The following is a 27147-nucleotide window of genomic DNA, read 5'->3' as shown; positions in this document are numbered from 1 at the left end:
ATCTCTTAGGTTCTGGAACAAGGCTATGCCTTCTGCAGTAGAGAACTATACACCATTCGGTAAACAACCCCTGGCTTGCCACAGGGCCCTGGTGGAGATAGAGCACCTGACCATGGGACATCAAGTGACCATGCAGGGACCTTCCCGTTATGGGCTGGGTTCTGTCAGACCCACCAAGTTAGAAGCACCAATAGCAATCCACCATAAGATGGTGGTCGGTATATCTGGGACTGGGCATGAAGAGAAAAGGGACCAAGTAAGCTGGATAATCAGGACTCCTGGAGTCCCATGTCATCATCACTGTTGCTTCAGTTTTCCTCAGCTCAAACTTATGGTCACATTTGCAGGTGCAGGGAACAAAGCAGGCTCGCTTAAGAACAGCTGAAAGAAGAGGAGAAGGGCCATCCTTGGTTTTGGATGGCCTGACTTGGTAAGTGGCTGCTCCTGTTATACTACAACCACTCAAGGGTGGCCTTAAAAGACTTGAAATCCTCCCAATGGACAGTGCCTCTGGATACCTATTTTGTATGGAAAGAGAGTAGCCCAAGGTAAGAATACACCCACATTTGTGGGTACTGGCGAATGCTAGGCTGATTAGTCAGAGGCCTGGAAAGAGAAAGATAGAAAGCTTAGGGATAAGGAGGCTTGCAGAAAAAGCATATGAGTGGACCTACAGGAGTAGGCACAAAATGTGAAGATCTTAGTATCCTATGCTAATACCCACCAGAGAATATCCACCATGGAAGAGGCAGGGCACTGGTAGAATGACTTGACCAGTTGATGTCAACCAGCCTGTCATCAGCAAATGCAAGCCTGGCACAATAGGCTCATGAAAGAGTAGCCAGGTGGTAGGGCAGGAAGCTATGGGCCTGACATGGGTTTCTACTCACTGAGGCTGATCTAGTTACTCTCACACCAAATGTCTTATCTGCCAGCAGCAGAAATTAACGCTGAGCCTCCAATATGGCACCATCCCTGGAGGAAATCATCCACTCACTCTTTAGCAAGTTCATGACATTGTACCCTTCCAACCTGGAAAGGGCAGCAATTCGCCTTACTAGACCCAATACATATTCCAGCTATGAGTTTTCCTTTCTCATCTGTAAGGCCTCATTTAATGGCAGTATCCCAGGGCCTACAAAGATTGATTCACCAACATGGAATCCCACAAACAACTCAGACTGAGTTCTACTTTACAGCAAATCTATAGGCACAGTACCATGGGATCTACGGATTGGGGAGTCCAGCTGTTAGTAAAACATTAAAGTGTGATTTTTCAGGCAGACTACAGGCGATCGCAAAGGCTTTCCCTAGTAGGTCTCACAGAGAAAGCTGCCCTCCCCACACCAGGCTTGGGGCACAGACAATGTACTGTGGTCCCTAAAGGAAGATGTAGTCAAGGACTCAGGCTCCCTTGGTGCGTCATGCTTTTAGCAGGTTTACATTCCAAGCCCTGGCACCTTCATTACTGGGTCTCTATCTGAGGTCTTGGGCAGAGGTCCTCTTCAGGTGCCCCTACTTAGACCTCCTTATGGCAGAGTGGAGGGAGAACGTTGAAGACACTTTTCAGCTGAGCTCCTGACACTGATCCTATTACTTATTTACCTCCCAGAAGCTTCAAGCCTTATACTCTATAATGATATGATGAAAGGGCCTTTTTATAATGGTATGATAGAACGGCCTTTCGAAGGCTCAACCAAGGTGGCAACATGGAGATGTTTTTGTGCAAGGAGAGGGCATGACCTCCATACCTGGCATATACCTTAACTCAGCAGCCATTATAAAATGCATGGTCCCCATTAGGTGGAATACAAGGTTCCAGTGACAGACATATCACAGAAGGAAACTATAGCAGCACAGAGCACTACAGCTCTTCGTTCTTGTTCGTTAGAAACATAACAACAATGACAAAACTGACACACACCCCACCCTTGGACATTCTACCTGAAGTCATCCTAGGTATCAGACTAGCCATCCTTGTTGCCTGCCACATACTATGCAACTAAATGTTATCTAAAAAGCTGCCATCATTCATACAATTCTCTCTGGAACTGCTGAGAGCAATACAATTATGAGCTCTTTTTGTTTTGTTTTATTTAATTACTTCAGAATAACTTACATTTAAATCAGAAAAATCTTTCACTTGGTCCCACCCAAACTGCTTGTAAATGCATCATTTTTTGAGCCCTCTGTCAACCCACTGGTCTGCTATGACTAGAAGACTCTCCTGGGGCTGATAGAAGATGTGATGGTCACCCCCTGGGGTCTGTGCAGCCTGCCACAACTGCAAATGAAGAATGCAAATCTCTTTTATGTCCTGAAGAGTGAGATGATGTGAAATTTTCTTTTTTAATCATAAGCCAAGGTGATGGGTTTTATCTCTCTGTGAAACACTGGGTAATTACTAGGCTCTAAACCATAACAGAAACAACTTATCTGTTGAGGCTCAAAATCAAGAAGGAGTGAATTATATCAGTTTTCAGATCGCAGTGGCACCAGGGTTGTGAATATTCAGGAAGCACTGTTGAGTTTGAGATTCCTCAAGTACATACAAGTGGTGATGTCCAATAGGCAGACAGAGTCTGGAGCTGGTGAAGGGCTGAGGCATACAGGGCCTCAAGTGTTCCTCATCTTCAAATGAGGTAATGCATGCAATTACAGACATAGTATTGTACACCAAAAATGAGCATTTTTGTTAAACCCTGTAAATCTCTTGTGAATAGTGTATTTTGTACGTGTGTGTGTTAAAAGAATTACTTGAACTTCTGTCCACCTGCTTGGCATTAAAAAATCTTTTTAATATGCTGGGAGCTTCAAAAAATAGAAGTGGTCCAGGTTTCTCTTAATGTCTTGGAGGCACAGAAAAAATGTACTAGTTGGTGAAACACTTTTTGAAGTCGTCAGCACCCAGACGTTAAATGAAGCCAAGGGAGCGAAGGGGGTGGCCCAAGAGAGCTCCTCTATGGGAAAGGAGGGCTCTGGCACCAGAACATTTAAGTGATTTCGCTGAACACGAGGCGCCTACAAAAGAGGCTAATCAGGAATGGCCACAGAGATGGGAGAAAACACCGTGAAAATGAAGTTGGGGAAAGATGGCCAAAGAAGGGGAAGGAAAACCAGGAGACGCAAGCAAGAGCGCGCGTTAAGAAGGGGATTAATCAACAGTGCCAAATATTCCGTTGATTTCCCCGGGTCAGCACCAGCTAGAATTACTCTGCTATTTATCTATACATCTCTTTGACTCTTTCACAGGGTTCTATCCTGTAGTTAACAGCTTTTTCCTCCAACTAGACAGTTCAAGCATGAGGTCCGAATCTTACTCATTTTTCTCTTCCATAAGAGCCTTACTCCTACCGCCCAGTTAATATCAGTGGAATGATTTGGAGAACATACGAAAACCCACCCGAACAGAGATCCGAACTTTAACTCACTCCACAAGCCAAACTACCCCCAGGGCACGGCCACACTGCGCAGGCGCAAAGGCAGGACCTGGATCTCTTCAGAGATTTTTGCATTTGGCGCGAATTCTCCGCTCAGTGGGCGGGGTTCCGGGAGAAGCCGCCGTTTATTGGGCAGGGTTGGCGCGAAATCTCCGAGTTCCTGCGCTACGATTGGCTCTAGAAGTCCCGGGTCAGACGAGGGGGCGGGGCGGAAGTGGCGGCGGCGCGCGCAAAGAAGCGGCGTCCGGCGAGAAGGGACTCGTGGCTGTCGAGCGCTGTGGTTTCGTGGTACCTCACCGTTAGGCAGTGATGGACCTCGCGGCGGCAGCGGAGCCGGGCGCCGGCAGCCAGCACCCAGAAGTCCGCGACGAGGTGGCCGAGAAGTGCCAGAAACTGTTCCTGGACTTCTTGGAAGAGTAAGTCGGCGAGCGCCTAGGGCCTCCCCAGCCTTCGGAGCCCGCGGTCTCCCGGCTGGGCGGGATCTAGGGGTCGCGCGCCCGGGGAGAGCCTCCCCCGCACTACTTTAGGTCCCAGGCCAGGCCATGAAGAGCCTGGGACGGGCTGAGCCGGTTTCAGGAGTAAAAACCATCTCGAGTTCTTACTCAAACCTTTGTTGTGTCCAGTGCTCTGCCCTCAGCGCTTTGCTTCTGGCGTTTAATGGTCGCATAGCCACGGGCCACTTGTGCGGAAACCGAGGCTCGGTGAGGATACGTGACTTGTCCGTTTGGGCCGCTCGGCATTGAACCCTGGCAGAGCCCTATTGGACCAGAAAGGCAGGAGGCTGATGCTGGGGCCCCCGACTGCCCGGGCCACCTTGGAGCCTGTGTTGAAAGTTTGAGCGTGAGCCTTGTGGGTTGATAGCTGTCCGGGTGAGGGTGAACCCTGCCCTTCTTACGAGTAGCTGAATGTACCCTTTCTTCTGGGTTCCTTCCTCCCTCTCTCCCTCCATCTCTTCTTTACCTTCCCCTCCTCGATTTTTTCAGTTGTCTTCTAGGTTCCTGGCCTGTCATAAACTCCCCCCCTGGCGTACACCACCCACCAGTTCTTGGTGCAGATATGCCATTGCTCTCCTTTAGAGTAAGGACTCCGCTGCGTCCAGGATGAAGTGTAAACACTTGGAAATGTCTTATGAAATTCTTTTATTGTGGAAATATATATATGTATATATATATGTATATGTATATAACAAAATTTACCATTTTGACCATTTTTAACCGTACAGTTCAGTGATGTTAAGTTCATTCACCTTGTACAGCTGTCACCACTCTCCATCTCCAGAACTCTTCATCTCCACTAACAGAAACTCTCTACCCAATAAACACTAACTCCCCCATTCCCCTTCCCTCCAGCCACCATTCTACTTTCTGTCACTATGAATTTGACGGCTCTAGGTACCTCGTATAAGTGATTGTCCTTTCGTGGCGCTTATTTCATTTAGCATAATGTTCTTAAGGTTTATCCATGTTGTAGCATGTGTCAGAATTTCTTTTTTAAGGCTGAATAAAATTAAATTGCATTGTATATGTATAGAGAGAGAGGGTCTTCAGAAGTTCATGAAAAGAGTCATGTCTTTATTTATTTATTTATTTATTTTTGCTACTGGCAGGTATGGGGATCTGAACCCTTGACCTTGGTGTTATCAGCACCGCACTCTAACCTGAGCTAACCAGCTAGCCCAGATTCGTGTTATCTTTTAAGTCCTTTTTCCCACAAACTTTTCGAAGTACCCTCATACATACTGCATTTGGCTTATCCATTTGTCTGTCAGTGGACACTTAGGTTGCTTCCACCTTTTGGCTATTGTGAATAGTGTTGCTGTCTTAAGAAATTCAGATACACTTAAAACCATACTTTAATTTCTATTTCCTAACCTTTGGTGATGTTCTCTGCCTGACAGCTACTCATTCTTCAAAGCCCAGGATAAAGACTCACACCTTTGTGAAACCTTGTTATCCTTTTGGGTGGCACCGTTACTTCTTTTCTTCCCTTGTGCTCCCAGGGTGCCATTTTCCATATATCTCTGGCAGTGTAGCTTATTATATCTTTACCTTCATCTGGAATGTGAATCCCATCCTCAACCCCACCGAGCCACCACACTACCTCACAAAGATCCTCAATAAATGTTTCATTTCAACAAATCATGTAAGTGCCTTGTAGCTAGATGCTGGTGATAATGATAAACAAGACAAATAATCCCTGTACTTTGTTTTTTTAAAAAAGTCACCTTTCAAAAAACCAACTTTGGTTCACCATTGCTTATGTAATAAAGTCTAAATTCTTCACCACTCTTTCCAGTTTCACCTAGAACCAGCCTCAGTCATCAGCTACACTGCTCCCAAACCTTTTCTGATTTGGCCACGTACTTGCAAACATCTGTAGTCAGTCTCTCCACTACCTGTTTTTCTTTCAAATTTTTAATGTCTTTCAAAGCTGAATTCCAGTGCCATCTTTTATATGTATGAATCTTTTCTATACGTTCTGTAGGTAGAACATGTTCTTGTAGGTAGAATAAGTTTATATTACCCTAGCATATTTCTTGTACTTCTTGTTAGGAACATCTTTCTTCCCTGTCTTAATTGGTGACATGTCTGTCTCACATGAGACTGTCAACCCTCGGGCAGGAACATTACTATTTTCAGTTTCAGGTACCTCTGCTGTAGTGCTTTGCACCTAGATGTTTAGTAAGTATTTAGAAGAGTCAGAACATGCTGTCTATGGAGGCAGAATTGATTTTGCCTCCAAACTAATCTGCATATTATGTTAAAAGAACAAAGTAAGTTTGTGTGTTTCTACTTTCCTGAGGCGTTGGGCAGTTAAGCACTTCACCTCCTTTTTGTGTATTCTTATTTTTATTCTGCTTCTTAAGTCAGTGACTAATCTGTCGGTTTTGAAATTCCCTACAGAAATTGAATCTTTGGATTTTAACCTAAATTGCTTGATCTAACATTTTCTAATCAATAAATACTAACTGTTCTTTTATTGTTGTTATGTATAATAAAGATTGGAAAATGTTAAATCAGTCAATTCAGGTTAAAATCCAAAGACCCACTTTTCCTATATTCCAAGCATTTTGCAAATTACTTTACAGGCATTCTCTGATTTGATATTCACAGCAGTTGTATGAGATAAAGTGATGTCCTAGTCTGTTTTTCAAAAAAATTAATAATAACAAAAAGGGGATTTAGAGAGGAAAAATATCTGCCCCAAGTTATAGAACTACTAAACATGAGCCTGTCTGACCCTAAAGCTGATGATCTTTAACCAATATATTGAGTTATCAGGCACACCCACATTCTTTTTTTGACTGCCTAGTTCCTTAGTTTAATCTGACTTGCTTGTATCTGCAGGTTCCAGAGCAGCGATGGAGAAATTAAGTACTTGCAGTTAGCAGAGGAGCTAATTCGTCCTGAGAGAAACACATTGGTTGTAAGTTTTGTGGACCTGGAGCAGTTTAACCAGCAACTTTCCACCACCATTCAAGAGGAGTTCTATAGGTGTGGGTGTATTAATTTTCTTTACTTTGAATAGGAGTGGAGCCTGGGAAGCCAGTTCTTCCTGGACTGGAAGTGTTCACTTGTGAAGCAGGAGGGCAGCTGTCTCTAAAGTGAGACCCTTTGATACAAGCAGTGGTCATTCTAGTACTGCTGCGAACTTTATCTAGGCCTTTGTGGAGCTGAATTTTTTTCAGGTACAAAATGTTGCAGACCTTTGCTTTCTCTATAATCTTCCCAAGAGGAAGACTACACTCAACCACTTTGTGTCAGGCATTTAATGCTATTGCCATGTCATTCCTTTGATACTTTTTCCCCCCAGTAACAAATGTTTGGGTCCTGTTCTTGTACCAGCAATATCTTTACAGCAGTGATGCTTACTTGTTTCTTTAAAGTTTGCATTTTTTTTTTCTTTTTTTTTTTTGTCTTTTTCGTGACCGGCACTCAGCCAGTGAGCGCACCGGCCATTCCTATATAGGATCCGAACCCGCGGTGGGAGCGTCGCTGCGCTCCCAGCGCCGCACTCTTCCGAGTGCGCCACGGGCTCGGCCCATTGCATTTTTTTTTCTGATTATAAAAGTGATAAGTATATTGTAGAAAATTTAGAAAATAGAGAAATCAAATCTGTAATCCCACCAATGATGGAGATAACCACCATTAGCAAGTCTGTTGCAACAGAGTTCCAAGAGCCTTCCAAGTCTGCAAATGCAGAGTTTTGTGAGGATCTCCTGTTATATTTTGATTTGTTTCTGTGTAATTATTAGGATCATACTACAGATAAGGCATTCTGTCCTTTTTCACTTAACAGTATAACTGTATTTTTCCATGTCGTATAAAATTCCTTAAACATTTTAATATCAATGGTATTTTTTTGGTTGAAATACTATGTATGACTAGATATTATATTTAATAACTTAGGCTTTCATTCTTTTATTTGATTTTAATTGTTATATACAGCAAGAAATATCTTTGTAACAAATCTTTGTCTACATTTGGTTTTGTTCTTTCTTTTCCTGTGTGTGTTTTTGTTTTTGTAACTGGCTCATACTGGGATAACAACTTGACCTTGGTGTTATCAACACTGTGCTCTAACCAACTGAGCTAACTGGCCAGCCCCTATTCATGCATTTTTGTCAATCAAGAATGAAACCAATAAACAATAGACTAGGCCTTGACACCAATAAGAAGGCTGCCTTACTGGATTGTAAACATCCCAGAGAAAACTAACAGTATTGAGTAGAATACTGACTGACAAGACAATTGTTTATGTTGAGTCTTCTTGGACAGAGGAATAGACTACAGTGTGGGTATTAAATGATTACTTAAAGATAATAGAGGGCTGGCTCTAGCTCAGCTGTACCTTCCACAAAGAACCAACTGGCAGCCTCCCCTGCCGGGGCAGTTCAAAGCCTGTGGGTGCTCTCCAGTCCTTTAAAAAGAAAAAAAGAAAGATAATAGATATTCAGGTACAGCATTTTATCTTTGGTGTTTCTATTTGTGATGGGATAGGAGAGGACTGAAAGAGGCTGCTAACCCCAGACCAGATAATAGAAGTGTCTTCTTGCACAGTTCAGTTCTTTTTTTTTTTTTTTTTTTGCACAGTTCAGTTCTAAGGCTTGGTTGTAACCAAGTGAAATTTCTTAGTCTCGGCTGTTGGCAGATGTGCAAATGAAGGAAGGCCTTGATAGACCTCTAAGATATCAGTTGGCTTTTTGTTTGTTTTTCAGAGTTTACCCTTACCTATGTCGGGCCTTGAAAACCTTTGTCAAAGACCGTAAAGAGATCCCTCTTGCCAAGGATTTTTATGTTGCATTTCAAGACTTGCCTACTAGACACAAGTAAGAAACCCTTCTTTGGAAGAAAAGAAATTCGCCTAATAGTATAGGTACCACTTAGCTGACAGTCAGAAAAGTTGGGAGATTGCCTAGATCTGCCCTTTTGGGGGGGGGGGGGGGCTGGCTGGCTGGTACAGGAATCTGACTCTTGGTAAGTTGGCTATTAGCTGGCTGTTTAACATCACACAAGTCACTTTTACCTCACTGGGCCTCATTTTTCTCATCTGTAAAATATTTTGGCTTAGGTTTTCTACCTAAACCATGCAAAAGGTAGATTTGTTGCTATAAAATTACTTTATCATGATTGGTAGTGACAAGAATTTTTAAAAGAGTGCTTAAAAATTGATGCTATAAAATACTAGGAGGAAAAAGTAGTGTAGTAGTGTTTTGCATACACATTTTGTTGCAGGTTTGCTTTTATAAGAGTTACACCAGTTAACTAGAAAGTTTAGTTTTGGAGAAAAATGTTTTTCTGTAGAGGTGAGATGAGAAGTAAGTGAAGTGAAACAGATTCTTGGGATTGTCACATTTTAAGGCACCTTTTAGGGAAGTTTTGGGGAAAAAATTAGTCAAGTAAGAAAATATGAAAACTGAGAACAGTTGCAGAAATTCATGAATCTTTGGAAATTTTTGTCAGCTTAAATGCAAAACTTTTAAGCACCCTTCAGCAGTTATTTAAGGAATAAATTTACAAGAAGAAATTGAAATGATTTTGAAACTACTGAAATTACTTTATAAAATTACCTTGTTATTTCATATAATATGGGTTTGTGAAATAAAGCATTTCTGAACAACTGAGTATAAATTTTTTTCCTGTGATAACTTTATTATGAAAGTAATATATGCTTTTTTAGAAATTGTAGGTAAGCAAAAAGTGTATGAGTTTGTAAAACAAAAATGGGATCATTCTGTTTTATAATTTTAATTTTCTTTGGTGTCCTTCAGTTTTTCATATTTACTCATTTATTTTGTTGTGAACGCGTATACATTGTATAATTTAGGAATAGGTATGTTGACTAAATTGTTGTTGTGGGAGAGTCCAAAGAATACCTTGCCTCTTGATTTCTTTTTTTTCTTTTTTTTTAGGCAAAAATTATCATTGAATACCCTCTCTCTTTTTATTTTTTATTTTTTTTGGCAACTGGCCAGTACAGGGATCCAAACCCATGCGCTTACTGTTACTAGCACCACGCTGAATACCCTCCCATTAAAACAAGAATTTCTTAGTTTGGAAATGAATATTTACTAATCTGATGTTTGTCTTTAAACAGGATTCGAGAACTCACTTCATCCAGAATTGGTTTGCTCACTCGTATCAGTGGGCAGGTGGTACGGACTCACCCTGTTCACCCAGAGCTTGTGAGTGGAACTTTCCTGTGTTTGGACTGCCAGACAGTGATCAAGGATGTAGAACAGCAATTCAAATACACACAGCCAAACATCTGCCGAAATCCAGTTTGTGCCAACAGGAGGAGATTCTTGTTGGATACAAATAGATCAAGATTTGTTGATTTTCAAAAGGTATTTTTTACATTTCTGTTTAGATCAGATTCAGTCTATGCTAATAATTCACTTTAGGCCCTTGCAATAGCTGATTTAGATAATGTTAAACATCTTTTTTGTAAGTTGAGCATTATGAAAAATGACTACAGATTTAAGCCCAAAACTCTTAAGGTAAATTTCACTTGTCAATATAGAAATGCATTTTGACCTTTGATAACTTGGATTAGAAATTCCTTCAGACTGTGACAAAATATATTTGTTAAAGAATAAACAAAACTGTGATTATGGTGATGATGACGATGAAGAACTGAAGTTAAGAAAACTTTGGTAAATAGAAACTTGTTAGTGTAAGACATTGAGTTGGTGGATAGGAAGGAAGAAGGAGTGAATAAAAGGACAGGCTAGAGTGGAAGCAGTGAGGATTATCATGATTGAAGTTTGAGGAGTCAAACTGAAGGTCATCTGAGAGACAATTTGATCTAAGGCAGAAGATACTTGGATCTTTAAATCTCAGGCTGAAAAGTTGGGGCCTCTCTTGAAAAGTAGTGGGAATATATTGGGGGTGTAGGTTTTTTGGGTTTTTTTGTTTTAAAGGAAGCTTAAAGGGACAGTGGTATATAGTATTTAACAGACTAATAGGCAGTTATACTTATCTGGGCAAGAGGTGATGGATGGTGGTTTTAAGAATGAAGGGGAACTCAAATCTCAGCAGGATTCATAACTTTATTGGATATACAAAGAGGAAAGAACACTTGCAGCAGCTCAAGCACATGGGGATTAATTATCAGAGTGAAATAAATAAATAATACTAAATTCAGTTTTTAATCCTTACATAGTTTTCTTGTATTAACCTGATAGTTTATAAGAAGCACATATGAGTATTCTACCAACATCTTTGGGTAAGAGGCACTTTATTTTATTTATTTGTTTTTTGTTTGTTCGTTTTCAAGCAGTAATATTTATTAAACACTTAAGTTCCAGGGACTGTACTAAGCACTAACTTACTTAAACCTTAAAACAATATTATGATCTTCGTTTTGCTGAAGAAGAAATGGAAGCACAGAGTGGTTAAGTAGTAATAAGCTAAGGTCACACAGCCAGCAAGTGGATGACCTGGGGGAAGTATTCTAAGCCCTTGACCTGTATTAACCACAATCTGAGCTCCTATTCACTGTTACCACCCACCTGCTAACAAATCCATCAGGAACTGCTTGGTCTGTACACTCTGTACAGCTCAGTTATCCAGAGGCTGACTGCCCAAAGGGATCCAACTCCTTTGGGAGCAGTCCAGTCTCTAGATTTGGCTTCTTCTCCTGTTCTTACCTTCCAGAGGGGGTGGTGAGCTTCCAAGATCCCTGCAGTACTTCAACTATCTTATTCTCATGACTGTTCCTGCATACCAGAGCTGCTGAGAGGGAGCTTTTACTACCAGTGACTATGGGTGGCCATTGCCCATCTTCGTGGGCCACTACTGTGGTTTCTCTAGAACTGCCCAGCTTGGACTCCTGAGGCCCTTGCCTCCTGTATCCGCCAGGGAGCAGCCTTTTGTCCCTTCTCTGGAACCTCTTCCTCCTTTAAGGATCTCTTCTTTCTTCAGTGCCCAACCAGTCTTATCCCCCAGGGCTTTCAGTGCTCCCCATACACCAGTGATTCCCCAAGCTTTGCCTTGCCTGTGAGCCCCAGGCCTGGAGGTGCAGCAGACCCCAGCTTTGGCCACTGCAGGGTCCCCTGCAGACCCACTTCCCATGCACACCTGCTATTCCTATAGTTGTCCACCCACTGCCCAAGCCATGACATCAGGGTCCTCTTGAATCCCCAAAGGATCGGCCTACTCTCAGTCATGCTGACCCTGGCTGCACTGCCTCCCACAGGTTCCTTCCAGGCTCCTTCCTCAGCAGGACCTTTGCTCCTGCTGTATCTTCTGCCCAGCTTGCGTGCAAGGTCCTAATCATGGCCTGGAGCTTGAGGCCTGGGGTGCATTAAAGACCCATGTCTCTTCCCAGCCCCCACCAAGCACCCCTCCTTCCTGCCCAATCCCCTCATCCTGCCTTTCCCCAGATCCTCCACCCTCCCCAGTCCCACTAGCCCCAGCTGCCTGCACTACCCATGTGTTTCACAAACCTCTTCGTACAGATACTTTATATTTTTAAAAGAACATGATATAACAACTAAATAAATACAAAGTATTAGTCTTGGTTCTTTTTGTTTTTTGCGGGGGGGGTGGGGGGGTGGCTGGTATGTATGAGTGTCCAAACTCTAGACCTTGGTGTTATAAAAACACTAAGCTCTAACCAACCGAGTAGATTGGGTCTTGGTTTGAGGGTAAAAAAAAAAAAAAAAAAAAAAAACCAACTGTAGTAAAGGACATTCTTGACAATGGGGGCATTTAAAGATGGATTAAATCATAGAAAATATGTAATTTTTTGGAGTTAAATGTTGTTTAATTCTCTTGGTTGTGATAATGATATTGTGGTTACACAGGAGATTGTCATTATTCTTGGAGGTGAATGCTAAAATATTTAGGTGTGAAGTTTCGTGATGTTTTCATCCTCATTCAAATACTACAATATAAAAAAAGTATGCATGTGTGTAAGTAACATTTGAAATTTTTCTTAAAATTCCCTTGAAAAGTATAGGGGAAGATGGAACAGATATTTGCATAGTCGTTTTGAACAGAGAGAAAAAAACTTTTTAATGAGAGCAAAAGTGAAGTTTTTTAATAGATATAATCGCTTACCAAATTGAACTATTTGACTAAAAGGAGTTTTAAGGTAGAGAATTTTTAGGATTCATATTGATAAATGTGAAAAGTCTGCAAATGATAAGATAGTTTAGAATGTGTCAGTATCTGTAGCATCTAATTTAGATTGTATGGCATGTGAAAGGGATCTCTTCTCATTCTTGGCTATTTATTTGTCTTTGTTATAGGTTCGTATTCAAGAGACTCAAGCTGAGCTTCCTCGAGGGAGTATCCCCCGCAGTTTAGAAGTAATCTTAAGGGCTGAAGCTGTGGAGTCAGCTCAGGCTGGTGACAAGTGTGATTTTACAGGGACACTGATTGTTGTGCCTGATGTCTCCAAGCTTAGCATACCAGGTTGGTAATCTGTGGCTCAAATTTAACAGTTTCTCAGTTACCTGAACTACAGGGTATCTAGCTGCTTACATATCCTTTGTCTTCTTTTTGGCTACCAATCAGAAGGGGTGAGCAAGGAAGTGTGATGAGAGCAAAAACAAGTGGAGTTTGCTATAAACAGTGCTATTCTGAAAGTTCTCAAAGCTTAAATGAAATCTTTGGATTTATAGCTTTCATTTATTTGAGCAATATTGTTTATCAGCACCTTTAATATTTGAGCTGTGAAATAATCTGTCATTCAATTTTTCAGGAGCACGTGCAGAAACTAATTCCCGTGTGAGTGGCGTTGATGGATATGAGACAGAAGGCATTAGAGGACTCCGGGCGCTTGGTGTTAGGGACCTTTCTTACAGGCTGGTCTTTCTTGCCTGCTCTGTTGCACCAACCAACCCAAGGGTGAGTACGAATAGAATAGCAAAGCTTGAGAAAGACCTACTCTGAGGCTACCACAAAGTTATAGGCTTCTGAAACATCTGAGATACCTAGTCAGTGTTAAAAGCAGGGGCTTGGGTTGAAATTTGATTCTTTAGTTTTAAAACTGAAGCTTTTCATGTCTGTCTGTCTTCCCTTTTTTGTTCAAGTATCACATTTATTCTGTCACGCTCCTGGAGGAAGTACGTATAAATTGATGTATTTGGGGAAGTGAAATAAATTGCTGTTTCTGAGAGTGATGGACATCTGGCAGTACTGTATTTCAGTTAACTTGATTCTCTGTCCTGAATGGGAGAGTTTGGAAAATAGTCCAGTATTGGAAAAAGGAGTGAACATGATATTCTTTTACTTTATTTGCATCTTTATATCAGTGATTAGCATTCCACTGTGGCTCATCTTTTGAGCTTTCAGATTTATTCAAATAGTAATATAAAACAATGGTGGTAGCTTTTTTGTTTTTAACTCACTGGACAGAAAGATAACAGACCTTTAAGTGTCTTTATTAACTAAGGTCTTACTTGTTTGGGGAGTTTTTTTTAAAAACTTTACAGTCAACGAATTGTGAAGTTAACCTCCCAAGCTATGTTTTATTTGTGGTGAAGTTCCTTCTTCTTTATACCATTTTGGCTGCTTCAATACTAATATTTTTTCTTTTGTTCTCCACCCTTCAGTTTGGAGGGAAAGAGGTCAGAGATGAGGAACAGACAGCTGAGAGCATTAAGAACCAAATGACTGTGAAGGAGTGGGAGAAAGTGTTTGAAATGAGTCAAGATAAAAATCTATACCACAATCTTTGTACCAGCCTGTTCCCTACTATACATGGTAAGAGTTCTATCCATTTATGGCATAAACTTGAAATCAAAATAATGATTATAAACAGCAACAAGGGATTTCTTAAAGCACGTAAATCAGATCATGGAAGTTTTTTAGTGGGTTTAGAAGGGTCATTTACAAAAGGACACATATTACATGATTTCACTTATATGAGGTACCTAGAATAGGCAAATTAATAGAGACAAAGTAGAATAGGTTATCAGTGGCTGGGGGGAACTGGGGAAATAGAGAATTATTGTTTAATAGTTATTGTTTGGGATGATGAGAAAGTTCTGGAAAGGGATAGTGGTGACAGTTATGCAATAAAATGTTCTTAATGCCACTGAACTGCAGTTAAAAATGATTAAAATGGTAAATTTTGTATGTATATTTTGCCATAATTTTTTTTAAAAGAAGTCATGTAGTCTACTTTTTCTGGCCTTAGAGCAGAGCTTCACTTAAGTGTATTTCAATATGCTAAACTAATTTCTTGGTCTTGGTTTTTTAATTTTCAGAGATGGAGATTTCATGATGTTTCTTGGTTACTTGTACTGTCTGTGTACCTTTGATAGTTTCTTTCATGTTTACCTGTCGTCTTGTTTGCTAACTAGTACTCACTGCCAGTCATTAAATCCCGTTTGTGTTTTGAAGGATATGACTAAATTATCAGCCTGGTGCTTTCCCCTTGCACTTTTCCATCCTTGTTTTCCATACTCAGTCGGGGTTATGGCAAGTACTCATAAGATTATAGGTATTTCTCTTAAGTATATATTTTCAGTCATTTAAAGTTAACCTTTTTTATTCTAAGTATTTGATCAATGAGACAACCGAAACCCTTTATGTTAATCCTTTATAGATTTTAGAGTGCCCTCCCTTAAAATGAATGGGTGTCAATATTTTTATGCTGTTCCTCTCCCCTCATAAATTAATCTATTGCTGTATAATCCCAAAATGTAGTGACTTAAAACAACAAACATCTCAACAGTCTGTGGATCAGGAATTTGAGTGAGGTTTAGCTGGTTGATTCTGGCTCAGGGTCTTGAGGTTGCAATTAAGACATCAGCTGGAGCTGCAGTCATCTGAAGGCTTTCCTGGGGCTGGAGGTGCCACTTACAAGAGGGCTCACTCAGATTACTTACCAGTTAGTGCAGGTTGTTAACCAGAAGCTTCAATTTCTTGCCTTGTGACTCTCTCCCACAGGGTTGAGTATATTTATGACACCACAGCTTGCTTCCTTCACAGCACATGATCCAAGAGAGCAAAGCAAGAAGGAAGCAAAATGCCTGTCATGACCTAGTCTCAGAAGTTATAGACCTTTACTTCCACCGTATGCTATTTGTTGGAAGCAAGACCATCCCACACTCAATGACAGGAGAATTAAGTTCCACTTCTTAAAATCAGGAGTAGCAAAGAATTTGTGGACTGCTTAAAAACAACCACACTCCCAACACATTTTGTGTCATAGGTCATAAATCAGAGTTTTGTTTGTGGAATGGATTTTTGATTTTCTGCTTTTAAGGAATGGCTTGTGTAAGTTTGCCTAGCACTTCGTTGATAGTTATAATTCCACAGAAAAATGTCTCTTTTAGTAGCACAAGGTTCTTTTCTTTGTTAAAAAATTGTATATTTCCTTCTTATATTGGATTTATGAACAGTTCTTAGAAGCAGCTGTAAATTGCATTCAGTATCTTATTTAATCCATATCCGTTAAATTAACATGTATTTATTCAGTGTGGTCACTATGGTTCATACAAAAGAAATGTCATGACCATTTCCTCCAACTTTTGATGGAACTGCAAGAGCTGCCTTTAGAAAGAACTAGCAAATGTGGTAGACATAGTTCATTTACAGGGAGTGATCTTTGAGGACTAAAGTACTAGGAAGGGCTTTGTGCAGGAAGTCGACTTATGATCAAGGAAAGGCTCTTAGGATGGTGAGCATCAGCATCTGTGACATTTGTGGTATAGGAGAAGACATTGGAACAGTGGTTAGGTGAATTTAAGTCTGTAAAGCAAGAGCCAAGATTGGAAGCCAGGTATTTTTGCTTGAGTCTTAAGCTTTGCTTTAGCTGTTTCTGCCTTTTGGTTGGTAAGGCCTTTGTTGTTTGCTCTGGGATTGTTTAAAAATGAGTTTTTTGAAAACTGTTGAAAAAATGAGTTTTTCATTTGTACCTTCTTTTCATTTCAGGCAATGATGAAGTAAAACGGGGTGTCCTACTGATGCTCTTTGGTGGTGTTCCAAAGACAACAGGGGAAGGGACCTCTCTTCGAGGAGACATAAATGTTTGCATTGTGGGTGACCCAAGTACAGCTAAGAGTCAATTTCTCAAGTAAGTGTTTGACTGAGATAGTGCACCTGGAAATACAGTGTACATAGTTCCAGGCTTGCTGTGCTACCAAGAATGCAGTCAGTATGTCTTTACTAGAACAAGAGGAGTATAAATTATGACTGTTGAATATATAACTCTCATAGATAAAATATTATTAAATTAATTTTTTAAATAATAGGTAGCAACATTTTACAATTCTTTGGAACAGGGAAAAATTGCTGGTAATTCCAATCCCACACAGAACTTTTAATCTTTGTTTAATGTCTTTGTAGAATCTTTGTATAAAAGTCTTTGAGTATGTGAATATGTATTTTCATTATTGTAAATCACAGCATACATTTTTTTCTTATAGCATACATATTTTTAATTTTAATTCACTCTAAACATTTTTTCATGTTTCTTTATTTTCACAATTTCTTTTTTGTTGGTATACTAACTTACAAAATCATTTTCCTAGTACTGTTGTTGGACAATTTAACAGGGTAGTTTATTGTAGTGATTACAGATATCGATATAGTAAACATCATAATGTATATACTGCTCTATTTATTTTTTTATTCTTGTGAGTAAATTCCTAGATATAGTATTGCTGAGACTAAGAATATCAACATCTTTAAGGTTCTTAAACAGGACACACTTTCCAAAAGTAGTGCTGAGATATTTTATGCTTACCTTATTAGTATGAACACTACTGTAGTAATTTTTGCTTATTTTTAGAAGCTATAAGTACTTGGTTACTTTCAAACTTTTAAGAAACTTAGGGTCCAAAATAAAAGCATCTGGTTTCTGAACACCTGCTATGTTCTTGGTGCTATGCATATGTGTGTTATGAGTTATCCTAGCAGCACCCAGAGAGGCATGTGATATCCCCTTTATTCAGGGAGGTTTGTTTGTTTTGGAAATTTGTAACGTGGTACTGTTCTAGAAGCTAGCACATTTTTAGTTGGAACATTTAGTTCTTGGAGTTTTATAATTATTTCCTTCAAGTATATCACAAACTGAATCTTAAATTTGAAAATAATTGTCCTATGTTAAATGGGATCCTTTTTTTCTTTCCATTGCCTATGCTCCCATCTCCCACATACCAAAAAATATATATAGTACAGTGTTGCCTCTGATAGGAGTATTATATTGTAGATGATTGTCTTGGGTAGAAATAGTCTCTTATATCTACTGAGGTTTTTTTTGGTTTTTTTCCCTTCTTTTGTTTTATTTTGGCCACTGGTCAGTACGGGGATCCAAACCCTTAACTTTGGTGTTATAAATAACAGCCTGCTTCTACTGGAGTTTTTAAGATCTTTATTGCAGTATAATTTATGTGTCATAAAATTCACCCTTCATTGTGTACAATTTGAGGTTCAGCCACATTGTAGCATCCATCAGTACTTCATTTCCTTTTATTGCTGAATAATATTCCATCATGTGAATATACTACATTTAATTTATCCATTCCTTAGTTAATGGGCATTTGGGTTGTTTCTACTTTCTGGCTTTTATGAAAAATGCTGCTGTAAACATTCATTTATAAGGTTTTTTTTCACCTTTTTTTATTATGGTATAATATAAAATTTACCATTTTGACCACTTTTAGGTGTGCAGTTCAATAGTATCAAGTACATTCATATTGTGCAGCCATCACCACCATCTATCTTCAGAACTTTTTCATCTTCTCAAACTGAAACTATGTACCCATTAGACAACTCCACCTTCTCTTCTCATAACTCCCTGCAACCACCATTCTATTTTCTTTTTTCTTTTTTTTTTTTTTTTTTAAAAGATGACCGGGAAGGGGATCTTAACCCTTGACTTGGTGTTGTCAGCACCACGCTCAGCCAGTGAGCAAACCGAACCCGGGGCCTTGGTGTTATCAGCACCTCACTCTCCCGAGTGAGCCACGGGCCGGCCCCACCATTCTATTTTCTATTTCTGAATTTCACTACTCTAGGTAACCTCATTTAAATGGAATCGTAGAATTTTTGTCCTTCTGTATCTAGCCTATTTCACTTAGCACTATATCTTCGAGGTTTATCCATGTTGTAGCATATATCAGAATATCCTTTTAAGGCTGAATAAAATTCCATTTGTATGCATATACCACATTTTGTTTATTCTTCCATTGATAGACATTCAGGTTATTTCCACATTTTGACTATTGTGATTAACGCTACTATGAACATTGGTGTGCCAAGTATCTGTTCAAGTCGCTGTTTTCAGTTCTTTTAGATAATTTTAGTTCTTATATTTAAGTCTTTTCCATTTTGAGATAATTTTTACGGTGTTCAGCTTTTTTCTTTTGCACATGGAGGTGCACTTGTCTCAACACCAAGACTGTTCTTTTCCCTGGTGAATTATTTTGGAATCCTTGTCAAAAATCAATTTACCATGAATATGAGGGTTTATTTCTGGACTCCCAACTATATTCCATTTTTTATTTGTCCAGAGGCTAATGCTACACTATCTTTATTACTGTAGCTTTGTAGTAAGTTTTGAAATTGGGAGATGTAAGTCCTCCAACTGTTTTTTTCTAGGTTCCTTGAGTTTCCATGTGAATTTTAGATCAGTTGTCAGTTTCTACAAAGAAGCCAGCTGGGATTTTGATAGCGATTGCATTGAATCTGTAGATCAATTTGAGGTTATTAGTATTTTAACAATATTAAGTCTTCCAATTTGTGAACATGGGGTGTCTTTCCATTTATTTAGATCATAAAGATTTAGGTTACAAAATCAACAATGTTTTGTAGATTTCAGAGTACACATTTACACTTTGTTAAATTTATTCATAAATATTCTTTTTTATGCTATTGTAAATGGAATTGTTTTCTTAATTTCATTTTTGGGTTGCTCGTTGGAAGTGTATTGATTTTTTATATTTTATTTTACAACCTAACTGAACCCATTTAACAGTTCTAATAATGTTTTAGTGAATTCCATAGGGTTTTCTGTATAATGAGATCATGTATCTGCAAATAACACTAGTTGGAGTACTTCTTCCTTTCCGACCTGCATGCCTTTTTCTTTTCTTGCTTAATTTCCCTGGCTAGATCCATCAGTATGCTGTTGAAGAGAAGTGGCAAGACCAGACATCTATGTCTTGTTTCTGATCTTAGGCGCAACACATTTAAGCCTTTCACCTCTAAAAGTATGGTGTTAGCTGTGGGTTTCCATAGATGTCCTTTACTAGGTTTGGGAAAAAAAAAAACATTTTTCGGGTTTAGTCATCTTCTATTCCCAGCTTAGAGAGTTTTTATAATGAAAGGGTGTTGGATTTTGTCAAATGCTTTTCCTACATATATTTAGATTGTCAGGCTTGTCAGGCTGGCCGGTTAGCTCAGTTGGTTAGAGCATAGTGTTACAACACCAAAGTCAAAGGTTCAGATCCCCATACCAGTCAGCTGCACAAAAAAAAAAAAAAAAGATGGTTGTGTGGTTCTTATCCTTTATTAATATAGCATATTGATTGATTTTTCAAATATTAAACCCATCTTGCATTTTTGGAATAAATTCCACATCTAGTTTTTTGTTGTTGTTGTTGTTTTTTCTTCTTTTTTTCCGCTTTTTAAAAAATTATTATTGGTTATGAATATTCATGAGATACAAAGATGATTGTCACCCCTTGTGCCCATGAAGTGAGGGCCAGATTCATACTGGCAGCATACCCATTACCACAAATTGCATTTGTACCCTGTGTCCCCCACCCAATTATCCCCAACCTCCCTCTCCCTCCCCTTTTCTCTCCCACTCCACTTTGTAGCCCAAGGAATGTTTTCTCCCTCTGCAAGTCCAATGCACTACTGTGGTCTTTCTTTCCTTCCTTCTATCTCTGTTAGCTCCCACATATGAATGACTACATTTGGTATTTATCCCTCTGTGCTTTGCTTATTTCACTCAAAATAAGTTTCTCCAGGCTCATCCACGTTATTGCAAATGGGAGTATTTCATTCTTTTTTATGGCAAACTAGTATTCCATCGTGTATATATACCACAGTTTCCTTATCCAGTCATCCATCGATGGACATTTAGGTTGGTTCCATGTCTTGGCTATTGTATACAAAGCTGTGATGAACATGGGAGTGCAGGTATCCCTCTGACATGACGATTTCCACTCCTCTGGGTATATACCCAGAAGTGGGATTGCTGGATCATATGGAAGATCTATCTGTAGTTGTTTGAGAAACTTCCATACTGTTTTCCATAGTGGTTGTACTAATTTACAGTCCCACCAACAGTGTAGGAGTGTTCCCTTCTCTCCATACCCTCGCCAGTATTTGTTATTCATCGTCTTTTTGATTATAGCCAATCTAACATGGGTGAGGTGGTATCTGAATGTAGTTTTAATTTGCATTTCCCTGATGACTAGTGATGTTGAGCATTTTTTTCATGTACCTGTTGGCCATTTGTATGTCTTCCTTTGAAAAATGTCTTTGCAGCTCTTTGCCCATTTTTTAATTGGGTTATTTGGATTTTTACTGTATAATTGCTTGAGTTCCTTGTATTTTATGGATATTAATCCCTTGCTGGATGCATAGTTAGCAAAAATTTTCTCCCACTCTGTAGGTTGTTTCACTCTGTTGATTGTTTCCTTTGCTGTGCAGAATCTTTTTAGTTTGATATAGTCCCATTTGTTTATTTTTTCTTTTACTGCTTGTGATTTTGGACTCATGTTCATTAAGTCTGTGCCCAGATCTAGTTGCTGAAGTGCTTCACCTATATTTTCCCTTAGTAATGTTACAGTTTCAGGTCTTATACTTCAGTCTTTAATCCATTTTGAGTTGATTTTAGGGTATAGTGAGAGGTGCATATCTAGTTTCATTCTTCTGCATATGGATATACAGTTTTCCCAGCACCGCTTGTTGAAGAGGCAGTCTTTTCCCCAATGTAGATTTTTGTTGCCTTTGTCCAATATCAGATGGCTGTAAGCCTGAGGGGTGATTTCTGGGTTCTCAGTTCTACTCCACTGGTCTCAATGTCTATTTTTATACCAGTACCAAGCTGTTTTGGTTACAATAGTCAGATAGTGTGTAGTCTTATCCCTCCGGGTTTATTTTTTTTTTGCTCAGGATTGCTTTGGCTATTCAGGGTCTTTTATTGTTCCATGTGAAGAGTAAGATTGTTTTTTCCATTTCTGTGAAGAATGTCATTGGTATTTTGATGGGGATTGCATTAAATCTGTAGATTGCTTTGGATAGTATAGACATTTTCACAGTGTTAATTCTTCCAATCCAAGAGCATGGTATATCTTTCCATCTTTTTATGTCTTCTTTAATCTCTTTCAGAAGTGGTTTGTAGTTCCTCATTGTAGAGTTCTTTTACCGCCTTGGTTAAATTGATCCCTAGGTATTTTTTGTGTGTGTGTGACAATTGTAAATGGGCTTACTTTCTTTATATCTCTTTCTGTTAGTTCATTATTTGAGTATATAAATGCAACTGATTTGAGGGCATTTATTTTGTATCCTGCAATGTTACTGAAGTTAGTAACCAGGTCTAGGAGTTTTTTGATAGAGTCTTGGGTTTTTCTATATATAGTATCATGTCATCTTCAAATAGGGAAAGTTCAACTTTGTCTTTTCCAATCTGGATTCCCTTTATTTCTTTCTCTTGCCTGATTGCTCTGGCTAGTACCTCCAGTACTATGTTAGACAGAAGTAGTGAGAGTGGGCATCCTTGTCTTGTTCCTGTTCTTAAGGGAAAGGCTCTCAATTTTTCTCCATTCAGAATGATACTGGCCGTGGGCTTGTCATAAATGGCTTTTATTGTGTTGAGATATTTTCCTTCTGTACCTAATTTGTTGAGAGTCTTTATCATGAAGGAATGTTGAATTTTGTCAAATGCTTTTTCAGCATCTATTGAGATAATCATATGGTCTTTGTCCTTGAGTTTGCTGATGTGATGTATCACATTTATTGACTTTCATATGTTGAACCATCCTTGCATCCCTGAATGAATCCCACTTGATCATGGTGTATAATTTTTTTAATGTGTTGCTGTATTCTGATTGCTAATATTTTGTTGAGGATTTTTGCATCTAGGTTCATCAAGGATATTGGCCTGTAATTTTCTTTTTTTGTTCTGTCTTTATCTGTTTTTGGTATCAGAGTTATGTTGGCCTCATAGAATGAGTTTGGGAGAGTAGCTTCTGTTTCAATTGTTTGGAATAGTTTGAGGAGAATTGGTATTAACTCCTCTCTAAAAGTTTGATAGAATTCAGCTGTAAAGCCATCCGGACCCAGACTTTTCTTTGTTGGAAGATTGCTAATCACCACTTCAATCTCCTTGCTTGTTATTGTTCTGTTCAGGTTTTCTCTCTCTTCTTGTTTCAGTCTTGGTAGTTCGTATGTGTCCAGAAACTTATCCATATCTTCCAGATTTTCATATTTCTTGTCATACAGTTGTTTATAATAGTTTCTAATGATTCTTTTTTATTTCTGTGGTATTGGTTGTAATGTCTCCCTTTTCATTTCTGATTTTTGTTTTTAGGGTCTTCTCTTTTTTTTTAACCTAGCTAATGGTTTGTCTATTTTATTTATCTCCTTGAAAAATCAATTTTTTGTTTTGTTGATCTTTTCTATTTTTGGGGGGAGGTCTCTATTTCATTTAGTTCTGCTCTGATCTTAATATTGCTTTCCATCTACTACATTTAGGTTTGGATTGTTGATGTTTTTCAAGTTCTTTGAGGTGTAGTGTTAGGTCATTTATTTGAAGTCTTTCCGTTCTTTTGATGTAAGCATTTATTGCAATAAATTTGCATCTTAGTATTGCTTTTGGAGTATCCCACAGGTTTTGATATGATGTATCTTTATTTTCATTAGTTTCTAGAAATTTTTTTATTTCCTGTATAATTTCTTCTTGGACCCATAGGTCATTCAGGAGCCTATTATTTAGTTTCCATGTATTTGTATAGTTTCCAGACTTTTGCTTATTATTAATTTCCAATTTTAGTCCATTGTGTTCTGAAAAGATACTTGGAATGATTTCAATTTTTTAAAATTTGCTGAGGCTAGATTTGTAACCTAATATGTGGTCTATCCTGGAGAACGTTCCATGAGCTAATGAGAAAAAAGTATATTCTTTAGTTGTTGGGTGAAATGTTCTCTATATATCTGCCAGGTACAGTTGGTCTAATATGTTGTTTAAATCCTGTGTCTCTCTGTTGATTTGTTGCCTGGAAGATCTGTCCCATACTGAGAGAGGGGTGTTCAGTTCACCCACTATTAACCTATTAGGGCCTATTTCTTTCTTAAGGTCTAAGACTGTTTGCTTTATATATCTGGGTGCTCCAATATTGGGTACATATACATTTATGATTGTTACGTCTATTAGCTGGATTGATCCTTTTATCATTATATAGTGCCTTTCTTTGTCTCCTTTTATGTTTTTTGGTTTAAAGTTTATTTTGTCCAATATAAGAATAGCTCCTGCGCATTTTTGGTTTCCGTTTGCATGGTATATCTTTTTCCATCCCTCACTTGTAGTCTGTGTGTGTCTCTATATGTGAGATGGGTCTCTTGAAGACAGCATATACTTATGTCTAGCTTTTTAATCCAGTCAATCTGTGCCTTTTGAATGGGGAGTTTAGTCCATTCACATTTAGGGTGGTTATTGACAGATATTGTTTAATTCCTGTCATTTAATTGCTTTTTGTTTACATGTTTTAAATATCTTTTGATCCTTACTTACCCTTTTATTTCTCTTCTTCATTGTTAGTTGGATATTTGAGGTGGCATGATTTAGCTTCTTGCTCTTTCTCACTGGCATTTTTGTTTTAACAGCAGGTTTTGCTCTTTCTTGTGTATCCGTGGTAGTGACATTCATTATTCACATTCCAGATGAAGGACTCCCTTGAGAATTTCTTGCAGGGCTGGTCATGTAGTTGTGAACTCCCATAATTTTTGTTTGTCTGGGAAATGCACTATTTCTCCCTCATTTCTGAAGGGGAGAGAGCCTTGCTGGGTAAAGAATTCTTGGCTGGCAATTTTTTTCTTTTAGTGTTTTGAATATATCATTCTACTTTCTTCTGGCCTGTAGGGTTTCAGTTGAGAAGTCTGCTGTTAGTCTAATAGTGGTTCACTTATAGGTGACTTGATGCTTTTCTCTTGCTGCTTTTAGAATTCTCTCTTTGAGCTTTGCAAATTTGAATATAATGTGTCTTGGAGAGGATCTTTTTGGATTGAATCTGTCTGGGGAACTTTGAGCTTCCTGGATCTGAAGGTCTGCATCTCTCCCTACCCCTGGGGAGTTCTCTGTTATTATTTCCTTGAATAAGTTTTCAATACCTTTTCCTTTCTCTTCCCCTTCTGGAATACGCACAGTTTGGATTTACAGTGCTTGAGGTTGTCTGCTATCTCTCTTAGATTTTTGTCATTATTTTTAATTCTTTTTTCCTTTTTTTTTTTTTTTTTTGTCTGCCTGGGTTATTTCGAAAAGACTGTCTTTGAGATCTGAAATTCTTTCTTCTGCTTTAGCCTGCTGCTTAAGCTCTCTGTTGTGTTTTTTATTTCAATAAGTGAATCTTGCATTTCTAGGAGTTCTGCTACATTCTTTTTTAAGGTATTAATCTCTGTAAATTTCCTCCTTCATATTCTGGATATTTTTTCTTGTTTCCTTGTGTTCTCTAATTGAGTCTTTAGTTTCTTCAAGCTTTCTTAAGATCATTGCTTGGAATTCTTTTTCAGACATTTCAGGGATTCCCTGTTCTATGGTGTCTGGAATTTGAGCATTCTGTACTCCTTTGGTGGTGTCATATTTTCTTGTTTGTTTGTAGTTCTAGTATTTTTTCGTTGATGTTTGGTCATCTGGTAGAGGACTTGCTTCTTCTGTTACTCTGGGGTTGGCTGTGAGGATAAAGACTTCTCTCTATTTGCAGGCTCTACTGGTGACTCTTATATCAGTGTAGTCAAGTGAGTGGCAGGTTGCCTGTAGAGTGGCCCTGGCTGCTACTGTGGTGGTGAACTGTCCTTGTGAAGAATGTGTGGCAGTATCTATATTATACCACCTTGGCTCCTGTTCTAGCTTTCCATGGCTGTAGACTGAGCCCCTGGTGCTGTGCAGGTCTCAACTCACCTCAGTGCCTGCTGGGCTGTGTGTGCTTCCCTTCCCCCCGGGGTCTTACAGTGGACCCGGTGCCGCAGGGGCCTTGTCTCAGTTCACCTTGATGGCTGCTGGGCTATGTGCACTTCCCTCCAGGCCTTAGACCCGGTGCCAGAAGGGTCGGGTTTCAGCTCACCTCAGCAGCTGCTGGGCTGTTTGCACTTCCCTCTGGGCCTTAGACTGAGCCCCGGTGCTGGTGCCGCAAGGGTCTGGTCTCGGCTCACCTTGGCCCACATCTAGTTTTATCTCATTTTTTTAATTGCAAGGACTTCTAATAGATCATCATTGCTAAACTGGTCATCATTGCTGAATTATTTGTTGTTAAAGACATCTTTTAAAATTGATGTTTTCGTCAGGTGTTAACTTCATCTTTCATTTGATGGCAACGGATTTAAATCCATTTAAAATGCTAAAGGAGATAAAGCTTCCCATTCAGTCTGTGGCATGTCTATAAATTGCTCTTTTTTTAAAAAAAGTTGTTATAAATATATTTTATGAATTTCTTTTAATAAATTGTTCTTTAAGAAATTTAAATTCTTCATTGACAAAACCCCTGTCAGCTGATATTCCTGGAAAGAGTGCTTTGTAATCACATATTAATGAGTCTTTGTATGATAACCTTGAACAGGCACGTGGAGGAGTTCAGTCCCAGAGCTGTCTACACCAGTGGCAAAGCATCCAGTGCTGCTGGCTTAACGGCAGCCGTTGTGAGAGATGAAGAATCTCATGAGTTTGTCATTGAGGCTGGAGCTTTGATGTTGGCTGACAATGTGAGAATATTTTAATCTCTTGGATATAAAAAAGTCAGAATATTCCGTACCCTATCAGTAGAGACATATAAGTTTCTATTTAAAACATGTCCTTCTAAAAATAAGCATTCCTTAGCAAATAATTCATAGTTTTTATTAATCTAGAATTTAACTGGGATTATCATCACTAACAAGCACTTTGTGAGCTTTTCTAGAATGTGTTACATACCCTGAGCATGTGTGGTTTCTGTGACTAGTCTTCCCAGCATCTTTTCCTATTCCATACTGTAACACCTCTATGAGAAGGTCTAGACAGGGATACATATTGCATTTTACAT

General features: G+C 39.0%; 1 protein-coding gene across 2 annotated transcripts in view; it reads left to right on the top strand.

Annotated features, from left to right (window-relative positions):
• Positions 1–3694: 3694 nt before the first annotated feature.
• The window catches only part of MCM6 (minichromosome maintenance complex component 6), a 37967-nt gene continuing 14514 nt past the window's right edge, over positions 3695–27147 (top strand). Inside the window, exons 1-9 of one of the 2 annotated variants that reach the window (XM_063105492.1) lie at positions 3695–3856; positions 6788–6934; positions 8659–8769; positions 10038–10287; positions 13198–13363; positions 13653–13798; positions 14506–14656; positions 16835–16976; positions 26689–26830. In XM_063105492.1, coding sequence (XP_062961562.1) covers positions 3750–3856; positions 6788–6934; positions 8659–8769; positions 10038–10287; positions 13198–13363; positions 13653–13798; positions 14506–14656; positions 16835–16976; positions 26689–26830 — 1362 coding nt within the window. In that variant the 5' untranslated portion in view covers positions 3695–3749. The remainder of the gene's footprint in view (positions 3857–6787; positions 6935–8658; positions 8770–10037; positions 10288–13197; positions 13364–13652; positions 13799–14505; positions 14657–16834; positions 16977–26688; positions 26831–27147) is intronic. The other variant, XM_063105501.1, reaches the window with a different exon arrangement.

Source organism: Cynocephalus volans, chromosome 1 (assembly GCF_027409185.1).
Source record: "Cynocephalus volans isolate mCynVol1 chromosome 1, mCynVol1.pri, whole genome shotgun sequence".
In the NCBI taxonomy this organism is placed as follows: domain Eukaryota; kingdom Metazoa; phylum Chordata; class Mammalia; order Dermoptera; family Cynocephalidae; genus Cynocephalus; species Cynocephalus volans.
Note: the sequence above shows the minus strand (reverse complement) of the source record. Positions and strands in the feature narration are given on the sequence as shown.